The 11,505-nt window shown below is 55.2% G+C and overlaps 5 protein-coding genes across 5 annotated transcripts; 3 read left to right on the top strand and 2 right to left on the bottom strand.

Annotated features, from left to right (window-relative positions):
- Window positions 1–230: 230 nt before the first annotated feature.
- PG986_011853 (uncharacterized protein) lies at window positions 231–1,451 on the top strand (the record flags this gene model as incomplete). Its single annotated transcript, XM_066848075.1, has 2 exons — window positions 231–427; window positions 506–1,451. The coding sequence occupies 2 exons, from the start codon at window positions 231–233 to the stop codon at window positions 1,449–1,451; spliced, it is 1,143 nt and encodes a 380-aa protein (XP_066694771.1).
- Window positions 1,452–4,262: 2,811 nt separating this feature from the next.
- PG986_011852 (uncharacterized protein) lies at window positions 4,263–6,031 on the top strand (the record flags this gene model as incomplete). The annotated part of the gene is made up of 2 exons (XM_066848074.1): window positions 4,263–5,162; window positions 5,216–6,031. The coding sequence occupies 2 exons, from the start codon at window positions 4,263–4,265 to the stop codon at window positions 6,029–6,031; spliced, it is 1,716 nt and encodes a 571-aa protein (XP_066694770.1).
- Window positions 6,032–7,627: 1,596 nt separating this feature from the next.
- PG986_011851 (uncharacterized protein) lies at window positions 7,628–8,882 on the top strand (the record flags this gene model as incomplete). The annotated part of the gene is made up of 3 exons (XM_066848073.1): window positions 7,628–7,684; window positions 7,871–8,586; window positions 8,729–8,882. 3 exons carry the CDS (start codon window positions 7,628–7,630, stop codon window positions 8,880–8,882), a joined length of 927 nt encoding a protein of 308 aa, XP_066694769.1.
- A 330-nt stretch (window positions 8,883–9,212) lies between these two features.
- Window positions 9,213–9,760, bottom strand: PG986_011850 (uncharacterized protein; the record flags this gene model as incomplete). Its single annotated transcript, XM_066848072.1, has 2 exons — window positions 9,213–9,641; window positions 9,722–9,760. 2 exons carry the CDS (start codon window positions 9,758–9,760, stop codon window positions 9,213–9,215), a joined length of 468 nt encoding a protein of 155 aa, XP_066694768.1.
- A 1,223-nt stretch (window positions 9,761–10,983) lies between these two features.
- Window positions 10,984–11,463, bottom strand: PG986_011849 (uncharacterized protein; the record flags this gene model as incomplete). The annotated part of the gene is made up of 1 exon (XM_066848071.1): window positions 10,984–11,463. One exon carries the CDS (start codon window positions 11,461–11,463, stop codon window positions 10,984–10,986), a length of 480 nt encoding a protein of 159 aa, XP_066694767.1.
- Window positions 11,464–11,505: the final 42 nt, after the last annotated feature.

Raw genomic sequence — 11,505 nt, 5'->3', positions numbered from 1 at the left:
GCAGGAACACAGAGTGGAGATGCTCCTGCCATCCCATGTAAAATAAAATAACCAGCCCCGGACGCCAGCCTTTAAGAGCACCGCTGCTCTGTAATCTGCTCCAAATCCTGATATCAATCTTTGCATCGCTGAACCTATGACCTAAAAGATGCTCCGGTGTCTATAGCCATCCGACAAGATATCTTGATATATATCACCACAAAGCCTGCTCTTACGGCAACATACTCGCCATGGCCACGACCGGATCGGACCTGCAACCCCATCCAGGTCTGCTTGTAGCTTCATACAAGGCCATATTAATCACTCTGTTACAAACCCTCGCCGGCTCTTTTCGATATGGTGGGGCGCTATATCACCGGCTGAGAAAGCCGCCTCATTCCCCAGATCTCGTCAAGACTTACGAGTGCCGTCCATCCCTGTCTGTTCGGTAAGGCCCCGTGAAGCTTCAATGCTGGTCACAGAAAGCGCAACCTTTGCCGGAGAACATCAAGGCTGACTTTCGCAGAGTGTTCTTCCCGCAATCTTGGGACCAAGAATCGCCCAAAAACCTCCCTTGCTTCTTCAATATCCACGGTGGAGGGTTTTGCTTAGGAGGCCCCGAAGACGATGACCCGTGGAATCGGGCTTTTTCTGATATGCACCACGTGTTGGTCGTGGAGCTAAACTATCGAAAGGCGCCCGCGCACCCCTTTCCTACGCCCATGTTTGACATCCAAGCGCTCATGCTGGCTGTGCATAAGGACGCGAGCCTTCCGATTGACAAACAGCGCATTGCTGTGGGTGGCTTCTCGGCCGGGGGAAATCTCGCCATGGCCGTCTGCCAGCTACCTCTGGTCCGAGAGACCGTCAAGCCCGCAGCAGTGGTGCCCATGTACCCCTCGCTCGATCAATCGATTCACGCCGAGGATAAGATCCGAAACCGTCAATACAAGCCGGCCCTCCAGGGCATGCGCGGCAGCCCGACGGATTACCTGACGCGGATCTCGCCATTGTTCAGGTGGAGCTATATCCCGTACGGCCAGCCTCTGAAGGACCCGTTGCTGTCTCCCATCTACGCGCCACGAGACACATTCCCGCCCAACGTCTTCATCATGGCCTGCGAGCTGGACCAGCTCTCACATGAGGCGTGGCGCATGGCCTGCAAACTCGCGCACCGGCCGGAGCCGATCCAGGGCCAGAAAGTCGGCCAGGACACGCTCAGCAAGACCCCAGGAGCCTTGATCTTGGATGACGAGCGCTTCGCGTTTGAGCATGTCGATGACTCTGGGCGCAGGGTGCGCTGGCTCCTCGTCCCCGATCAGATCCATGGCTTTGACTTGATGCCCGAGAGAATGCATGGAGATGCCGCGTCGTTCAAAGATGCTCATACGAAGAAGACGGAATTCCAGAGGATCATGGGCGAATGGCTGCATGAAAAAGCCTGGAAACCATCGAACCTAGACTCAGCTTAGTGCTCTTTGGTTTGCGACGAGTAGTTTCTAGCCAGATTCTGGTGGTAGTTGCATCCATGGCTGGATCCAGTGTATGTTGGTGGTAGACCAACTTTACTAAACTATATAGATTCATGCAGTTATTTCTAGTAATCAAATTGTGTACAGACCCCTGGATTTCAGCTATCTCATATACTCGGCATTCATCTGCATCACTTACGATTATTTGTGGTGTGGTTGTATACCACACCGCCGTCTATGAAATGTTCTTCTGCAATGCCGGCCGAACATGAATGGAAAACATATCGCTGTCGGGAGTCCAACCCAACTGCATATAATAAGTCTCCCCCGTATTGCGTATGGATAGTCTATCAACGTTAAGCTTGATACTGTGGAATATATATACTTCGAGTATTGCATGAGGTTCGTATAACGTTTCGTTACACGATGTCACAAAATTCTGCACAGCCATGATCCACCGGAGGCTTGGCATGGTGATTGTGATGGATCAGGCGACGTCGAGTGCATGACCTCTGCACTTACCGCCCTATTTGGCAAAACCTCAACTACGCACTTCGTGATGGGCTTTTCAACGAATATGACGGCAATAGTGTCGGGCTCTAGCTCAACACAGTTAGAAGCCGCAAAGGCACCGCCGTACGTGAGTGAAAAGAAAGAAATCAACACCACCGCTCTTTTATTCCGGCCGAGGTTCCGCGGCTCAGACGACAAGTGTGCGATGTGTGAGCAGGATTTCGAATTAGGCATCGCAAATCCATCAGATGTACAAGCTAGAGGAAGTGGTGGCGGGGGCTTAATAAATGGACCTCAGTTACACTTCCACAACCGTATTTGACGGACCGAAGTGAGGGAGAGACAGAGAGAGGAGAGAGGAGAGAGGAAAGGTCGAGTGTCTCCCCAGCATCCCGGCACTTTGGCTGGGCTCCAGACTTGGGAGATCCCGGCGAGAAGCTTCGGTTGGGCAACAGACCAGGAGCAAATCAATCTCGGAAGAAATGATTTTCTCCCCATTATTGATTAGCAGAAACTCAAAAGTCGCTGTTTGTCCGGTGCCCAATCTGCAGAAAGATCCATCACCATGTTGCTGTCTGGAGTGAATGATTCCAGAATCGCCGTGGGGCCCGACGAAAACCAATGCGCTCTTCGATTCCCGCCCGCTTCGGGTGGCTTTGCAAGGGCAGCTGCATACGTCATGCTGCATCGCGCCGGAAGCCCTTGTATCCGTTACGGACTGGGGCCAAAACTCCATACCAGATAATACGATAGCTTGGGGACAGACCATCACCCAGTCATTCCTATACTCCGCAGGCGCCCCGATTCTTCACAGTATACGGAACGGTCTTGCAAGGTTATCACGGCGAAACCTCCTAACGGTCAAGTAGACTTTGAAACTGTTGCACCGTTGACTTTCAGGAGCATGCAGCGCGGGCAGCAACGGTAGCGGGGCCAGAACGCAGTCTATGTAGGGAATCCTCCAGCACCATCCAGGCATTCATCATATACCGTATCTTGATTGATGTGCAGCTTCACGTACGTACATGGCGCTTATCTGTCTCGCCATTCAGCAGCAAGATTGACTATCGAAAAGAAACAGTCGCATGCGAGACATGTCCGTCCGTCCTGGACGTTGCAGTCAGACGTCCACATGTCGGCCCAACTGGGCCCATCCAGGAACACCCAGGCTCTTCGTGTTAGTGTCGAGATCCGGTGTTCTGTTAGCGTATGCTAGCGAGGTACCTCTCGGGTTCGAATGCAAGGCCGCATAACTCAATCGCGTCAACCTGTCACAGCAGACAGGAACCGCTGGAAGTGGCAGGTTCGTCACTCATGGTTGGACTTTGGAACAATACCGGATATCACATCGAAAGTAGCGACATACTCTGCAGGGGAAGCCGAGAAGTACTGGCATAACACGACCTATCGCGGGATACAGATGTCTGCCCACCACTCCAGCAATCCCATGCCCACCCACTCCTGGCAACCCTGGAAGGGACCCGTCGCCCTTTTAGCGAAGCGACCCTGTCCCGGCAGTCTATCGCCAGCCCAACCCAAAAAGCCTGCTTTTCCCTCCACTTGGACACTTCGCTCAACCTCGATCCTTTTTTTTAAAAAAAAGGGAAGGGAGAAAGTAAAATTGCCAGCCTCCAGACTTCTCCCACGGCCTGAGTTTCCAAAAGACAAAAACCCGAGCGAGCGACGTTTTGGAATCGTCCGACGACTATTCGGGCTCGTTCGACACTTTGACTGGAGAGGATCCTTGAAACTGTCACACTGGAGAGAGAGAGGGGGATCGACCACCCAACAACGTCTTGAGCTGCCAGCACTGCGCAAAGTACCTAGACTAGCCTAGCCCGACAGCTCTGAGGTCATACGTAACGAGCGCGGGGTCCCAAAACCTGGAACCTGCAATCCGCCAGACCATCCGCTACGCTGCCGCATACCAACCACACCCACCACCATTCTATACAGCCCGCACACGCACATCCACGCACTTTATTCACCGACACATCCCTAAACCATTTCACGCAGCGGGGGGATCGAACCTTTCGCACTACACAAACATCCCTCCCTCACTCACCCCAGAGTTGAGTCCGCAACTGGCCCCTTCAGTCCATACTATCCCATCGTCCCATTTGCTTTCTGGACATAGCATAGCCCCTCTTGTCGTCATTGTTTGACGGACAAATTTTTTATATTTCCCCCTTACCACTACCGACAGTCAAGAAGACCCTTGGAACGAGCCCTTTCTTGACTATATATTATACCCATCTATCAGTTCTACTACAGCCTGTATTCCCCATTCTTCACGCCATGGCTTACAGGGCGTCTACCGGCGAATTGGCTGGTGATCGGTGGGATCGAAGCCGCTTCACCCAAGAGCTGGAGCGCGATCGATATGGTGACGAGCGAGAACGTTTCGAGGAACGGGACAGGTTTGCCGGCCGCGGCCCTGCCACTCGTGTACGAGAGGCCTCGGTCGAGAGATTTGAACGTGACCGGCGTGTCCCTCGCCCGTGGGACGATGATTACGTTTCGCGTGACCGACCGTACTACGAAGACGAGCCTCGACGCCGCCGATCACCACCAACCGAATTCGATCGCCGCGTTATGATTGACAGGGAGAGAGAACGCCGTAGCCCTTCGCCACCCCGCCGCCCGGGCATGCTTCTACGTCGACAGTCATCTCTTGACACCTTTGATCGCCGACCTGCGCCTCGCTTCTACGAACACGAACGAGAGGAATACGGCCCTCCTGCACGACGTTCGGACTATCGCCCGGACCCTCGCCCGGACCCATATGAGCCCATCCCGCTTCCACGATCGAGAGCACTGCCTCCTCCTCGGATGTACGCCGAGCACGACTACGATGAGATTAAGATCTCGGAGCCCGATCGCTATGGAGACGACGACTTCCGAGGTTATCCCGAGAGAGTTCATGAACGTGAAGTTACCCGCACGCGGCAACGAAGGGATCGCAGCTCTTCAAGATCTACTCGCCGATCGCATCGATCCCGTCACACGTCGCATCATGGAAGCACTGTTCGGAGCAGATCCAAGTCGTCGTCTAGGACAAGCGACAGCGCAAGCAGCAGTGGTGGGACTACGGTGACGGTCAAGAGCGAGTACCCCAAAAAGGGCAAGACACGCATTCCTGGCCGTCTAGTATCGAAGCGAGCGCTCATTGACTTGGGTTATCCGTTCATCGAAGAGGTGCGTCTCCGTTTAATGGTTCGTCATCAACGACAAAAGCTTACATTATGCAGGGTAATACTATTGTGGTGCAGAAGGCCTTGGGTCAGGAGAATATCGACGACCTCCTGAAGCTGAGCGAAGATTACAAGAAGGCCGAAACCGAGGTCTTGGATGCTCGGTCAGAAGCCGGCAATCTCATCGAGGAGCGAAAGACAGAGATCTATACTGTGCCGCCGCCAGCTCCGGCACCTGCGCCTGCGCCTGCACCTCCGCCAACGGTCTATGCGCCTCCTCCGCCGCCAGCTTCTGTCTATGCGCCTCCTCCGCCGCCAGCTTCTGTTCATGCTCCGCCTCCGCCAGCCAGTGTCTACGCCCCACCGCCGCCAGCTACTGTCTACGCTCCGCCTCCACCTACTGTTATCCATGCGCCGCCGCCACCTGAGTTCGAGGAATATTATAAGCGCACGATGATTCGGGAGGGTTCACCAGCTCGAAGTCACCGTAGCTACTCCACATCGACGTCGGGACGTACGCCGTACATTGTGGATGCCGCGCCACGCGAATATCGTGAATACCATGAGGAGTCTGGCCCACTGACTCTTGTCTCGGACCGTCGGCGTGATGACAGGTCTATCAAGGCCGAAATAGCTCGTCTCGAGGCTGAACGGGATCTGATGAAGCGGGAGCGACGCCACCATCACCACCACAGCCACAGCCATAGTCATAGCCACAGCCCTAGCCGGGAGCTAGTTCGCGCTGAGCGCTTGAGCAGCGGCGAGTTGGTGTTGTATGAGGAAACGGAGAGGATTGAAGAGCCTCGGCGCGGGGTGCGCATTGAGAAGGACAAGAAAGGTAGGATGTCCATCAGCGTGCCTAAGAAGCGATAGATGAAGGTGCGCGACGTTGCCTTGTGTTGTACCTCGACTCGTTGCTGACATATGATTTGCAGGTCCTCCACCAGGCATCATGAAGGCCATGCTTGCTACCTTGACGTAAAGGGTGCTTGTAATGATTGCGATCTTATATGTTTCTTTGGGTCTAAGCCGGAGCTTCATTGGAAATTGCCCAACATATTTTTTCTTCTTCTTCTTTACTTCACAGATTCAACCGATCTCTTTAGCGACCTAGACAGCTGTTCTTGTCGCCTAGCGGTGTCTGGCACCACTACGCATTTTATGCCCAGCTCAGCGACCATTTATAGACGGAATATTTGATTACAGTGTATCAGGGCGGGCGGAGTTAGTTCATGGGGTTTGCAACCGCGATTTGCGGAGGATATACATATACACACATACGGCGGGCTTGGGACCAGGTTTCAATTCTAGGGGACGTTCATCAAGGGGTGCCCCGGTTTCAATATTACCGTCTCGGTACAGACGGCTTCGGAGTTGACTGGATCCTTACGACGTTACGACTGTTATCATGACGAGATTTGGGAATATTATGACCGATTTTCATCATACTGCTGGGCTAGAGTGAGAGTGGCATTATATATATTATGTTCACATGTTTGATGATATCAAGGGTCCTTAAAGTACGAGTGACTTTACTGTTTCCTAACGCCTACCCCCTGAAGCCTTGGTAATCACCAATAATCTTGAAAGCGTGTGTTCTGAGTGTGTCTTCATCCACAGCCATCAACGGCGGAACGAAAGACCGCTGTGCTCCTGAAAACACGATGAGAAGTCCAGTTGTGCCTATTCTTGCTATCCACTCAACCCAACCTTCTGGATAACTCCTACTCGAGCGTCTCGCTCCGTCCCGCAATGTTTAAAGCCATGACGTCCACCCACACCAGAAGCATGCATGGTAAGATGCGGAGGACTTCGCTCCGCCCACGTGACCTGGGAGCCCGCCGGAACCCCATTTTCACGGAGAAATGATGAACTCTGGAGATTGTTTGCCTGTGGCTCGGTCTTGCATCGAAAGGGACTTAGACTCCTTTCGAGGGTCTTGTAAGTGAAGGGGAATAGAGCCTGTCCCCTCGGCGGAATCGACAGAGCAGGTCGTACCACGGGGCATGACGTCTCATTCCATCTGGCCCCCAACTCGGCGCGCACATTCTTGCGAGGCTTTTCGTATGGGGGATAGGTAGCTCGCCAGCCTGGCCTATGATTTTACCCGAGATCGCTGCAAGCAAGATATGGAGATCGAGTTCGGGGGCTGTTGGGGCCGGTGCGCATCCGTGGCGGCGTCGGCAGCATGCAGCTCGTTTCCCCTCTCGCCATCGTACATGCATATAGGGGCTGTGGTACAGCTACACAATTATATATATTTGATAGCCTGGTCTCCGTTTTGATACGATCAACAGTTCTGTTTCGGTTCATTCCTCTCTGTTTTCCATTCTGCGCTTGCAAGAAACCAACGAGCTATATGTACATGATGTTGTCAACCAGTAAGATGTCTTTCGTCTCTCGGTCGCAGCTGCTTCTTGCTCTGCTGGCTACGGGAGCTGATGCGGCTCCCGCGCAGCTAAACCCCAGATGCACAGCTTCAACTGGCTGGCCAGGCTGGAACGGGATCAAGCACGCATTCGTGTTGTACGTCAACTCGCCCCCCCACCCCGACCCCTGAGTCAATCTGCCACTTCTTGATATACTGACAAGAGCTATAGTGGTGACAGCTACACAACAACAGGTCAGTGAAACATGTGATTATCCTGTCGACGCAAAGTAGCATGAGTATCTGACCAAGCTGGAAAAGGGTTCAATTACACCTTGACACAGCCTTCCCCAACCAGCCCGTTAGGGAACCCGAGTTACCCAGGATACACGTCCTCCAACGGGCCCAACTGGGTCGACTACCTGACGGTCAAGTACAACGCCTCGCTCCTGCAGACCTACAACCTGGCCGTCGGCGGCGCGACGGTGGACTCGGACCTCGTGAAGCCGTACCTGCCCACGGTCCTGTCGGTCAAGCAGCAAGTCCAAGACGTATTTCTTCCCAGCTACCCCTCTTCTCCTTCTTCTTCTTCTTCTTCTTCTAGCGAAAACGGACCTGTTGTCCAATGGTCCGCCAGCGACTCCCTCTTCGCCTTCTGGATCGGCATCAACGACGTCGGCAACTCGTACTGGCAAGACGACACCGCGGCCCTGAACCGCCAGATCTTCGCCGTCTACGCCGACGTCGTCCGAACGCTCTACGGCGACGCCGGGGCCCGCAACTTCCTCTTCCTCAACGTGCCGCCCGTCGACCGCAGTCCCCTGACGCTGGGCCAGGGCGCGGCCGCGGCCGAGAGGGAGGCGGCCGACATCGCGGCGTTTAACGCGCTGACGGCGGAGCTGGCGGCTGATCTCGCTACTGCGACGGAGGGGGAGGAGGGTGCGAATGTTTGGGCTTACGATGTTCATGCGCTGTTCACGGAGGTCCTGGATCGGCCGGGGGCGTATAAGGCGACGGCGGGATATGTGAACACGACGGCGTTTTGCGAGGCTTATCAGAAGTGAGTCCATACTCATTCCCCTGCTTACTTACACATTGACCTCGTAGTCAGCGAGCCCCCTTTTCAGGGGAAACGCTTCTGAGAAGGAGACTCTGTGTCAGGGTGTTCGCTGACTGTCGTCGTGTGCTTTCTCATCCAATAGTGGAACGCCCAATCTGGATACTCTGGATCCCGCCTGTGGCATTCCGGTCAACGAATACTTCTGGCTGAACAGCTTGCATCCGACGTATCCCATGCACGACGTGGTGGCGGAGCAGGTCGCCCTGGCGCTGGAAAAGGGGCCGAACGTTTGCTGAGGTAGGGGGGGTACTCGTTCGCAAGGAGCTATCAGCGCAGTCACTTAGGAAGTCAGTTGAGTAGAGATACAAACGTGTGTGCAAGTATGGCTCGGTTTTATAGCAGAAATGGGCCGCGACAAATCGCTTATACCAAGAAGATCCGATGGCGTATGTTTAATGTTATTCATCATTCATTCGGTATGGGTATATACAACGTTGTACAAAATTACCACGTCCTCCCCCTTTCCTGTGATGCCTTCATCGAATAAGTAGGCATGTCAATGGTTGCCCGATTCTGTATGCATCCTGCTTCCACTCCATTCGCACCGACGAAAGGTGCTTTGCCCTTTAGCGGTACGTAGGGGGCGGAGGTGCCACACCGCCCTGCTGGGCAGGATAACCACCGCCGCCGTAGCCGGCCTCCTGACCGGGTCCGTATCCGTAGCCGCCCTGCTGACCGCCGACGTGTCCCATGGGCGGCGCGTGTTGCTGCTGGTTGTAGCCGCCGTACTGCGCGCCCCCGGAGTTGCCGCCCTTGAACTTGCCGAGCAGCCCACCGAGGCCACCGCCGCTGCTCTGCTGGGGTGGGGGGTAGCCGCCGTAGCTCTGGGCGGGCGCGGCGGCCCGTCTGCGCCGCCGGCGGCAGCAGAAGCAGACGAGGAGCAGGAAGGCGAGGCAGGCAATGGCGGCGATGACGATGCCGGCGATGGCGCCGCGGGCCAGACGGTTGCGGCGTGTGCGCCCGGTGGGCTGGTTGTAGTACTGGCGGGCCAGGAGCTGTAGAGTGGAAAGGTTAGCAACGGCGTTCTTGGGGACGAAGTGGCTCGGGGCAGGGGACGTGTCCCAATAAGACGTACATTGGCCGCGCCGGCAGCTCTTGCTGCTAGTTGAGACATCTTGCCGAATGAGGTAGGTCTATTTGTGTAGACGATGTAAATGATCGGATTCGGTTTTATCGTAGGATATGCTACGAGGTAAAGACGACTTGGAATTGACCGGAAATAGAATTGGTATGAAGTTTATGTGTAAGTGAGAATACCGGGAGGAACGCAGCTCGAAGGTTGGATGCGAGGCATTGTTAAGTACGCAAACGTCGAAAGCAGCATTACGTAGTTGGCTCTTGGCTGAGCAAGGCTTGGGAGAAAGACACTGTTTGTCACACGCGGACACAAACTCCAATCATCTTGGCGCAGTTGGGGAAAAACCAGGAATACTCTTCCCTACAGGGCTACACCAAGACAAAGACACCGACTGCTTTGAGTCTCTTTGGGAGCCCTCTCCAGGGTGTGTGGGCGGCCGACTCGTAGGCATCTGCGGCTATGCGGCTGTCTAGCAAGTCGCCATGACGGGGCGCTGCAATCTAAGGTTTCTCGAATGCGGTCATGAAGCCCAGTCTCGGCCCTCTGCGGTTCAAGGGTCGATCCCCGCACCGACCAATCACGGCAGCCCACTCCGAGGGGATGAGCAGCAGATATCGATGATACAAGCCAAGATGATGGGTGTTCTTCGAACCAAGAAATCCGGGGGGGGCTTCTTTGTGCGTGGCGAGCCTACTTAGCCTGGGGTGGGGGGCTGTGAACGGCGAGTTTCGCAAGCTTCGTCATCATGAAATCGGCCACTGCTGCTCCACCCGATGCTAGATGCCAAGCCGGATGCCGGCAGATGGGCAGACGACAGGGCCGACCAAATCAGATCCCCAGCTTGAAAACACGTCCGAAGTTGTGTTGAAACTTATATTTCCTCATGAAACACTACTCTGCGATGCTGTGCAAACCCGTCGCATGAGCCATCCTCCAACGCTGCTTTCATGGCCCGGTTCGTAACACACTGTCGCTGGTCCCAAATCGTGACGAATAATGTGGGCTATTCGAAAAGCTATCGAAGACGTTGGTAACAATTACAAATAGTTATACAAAACAACGGTTTATCCTTCCCATCTCGCACTTCCAAAAGTACACTCTATCGCACAGCAATAGACCCCCAGCAGAGTAAAACCCCAAAAGTCAGAGTCTTAAAAACCAACCAGTCTTCGTGGCTATCCAGCCAGGGCCCGTGGGCTCGGCATACCGTGATCCTTTGGTCAGCCAGAGTTATGACACCTCCAGTATATGCCTCCATCTCACCATAGCCCCAAGTCAATCTCACAGAACCGCGTGAACTCCTCGGTGCAAATGTCGGGCTCGCGGTACGCCGCCTTCCTCGCCGCCTCCCGGGCGTCGTGCGCCAGCGCCGACCCCTGCAGCGACAGGATCCGCGGGCGGATGTACCAGAACGCGACATCGGTGCCGCTTTCGCGCAGCCGGTCGATGATGCCCTGCATCTCCTCCCAGAGGTCGCGGTTGGCGACGCGCCCGCCGCCGCCGCCCTGCCGCTTCTTCCACCGGTTCTGCACCCAGCGCGGCAGCCACTCGGTCGCGCCGCGGACGACGTACTCGAGGTCGGTGGCGATGACGATGGAGCGCCAGCCCTCGTCGGCCCAGGCGCGGAACTCGAGCGCCGCGATGACGGCCGGCCTGACATTGATGCGCCGGGTCAGGCGGCGGCGGATCTGCCGTTTGTCCTGAGAGTCGGCTATGAAGGCTATACTGTGGTTCTTCATCTTGGGCAGCGGTGGTGTGAGTAGTGGCGGCAGCGGCTCTTC

The sequence above is a fragment of the Apiospora aurea genome (assembly GCF_038362705.1).
Source record: "Apiospora aurea strain CBS 24483 chromosome Unknown utg000008l_segment0_segment0, whole genome shotgun sequence".
In the NCBI taxonomy this organism is placed as follows: Eukaryota; Fungi; Ascomycota; class Sordariomycetes; order Amphisphaeriales; family Apiosporaceae; genus Apiospora; species Apiospora aurea.
Note: the sequence above shows the minus strand (reverse complement) of the source record. Positions and strands in the feature narration are given on the sequence as shown.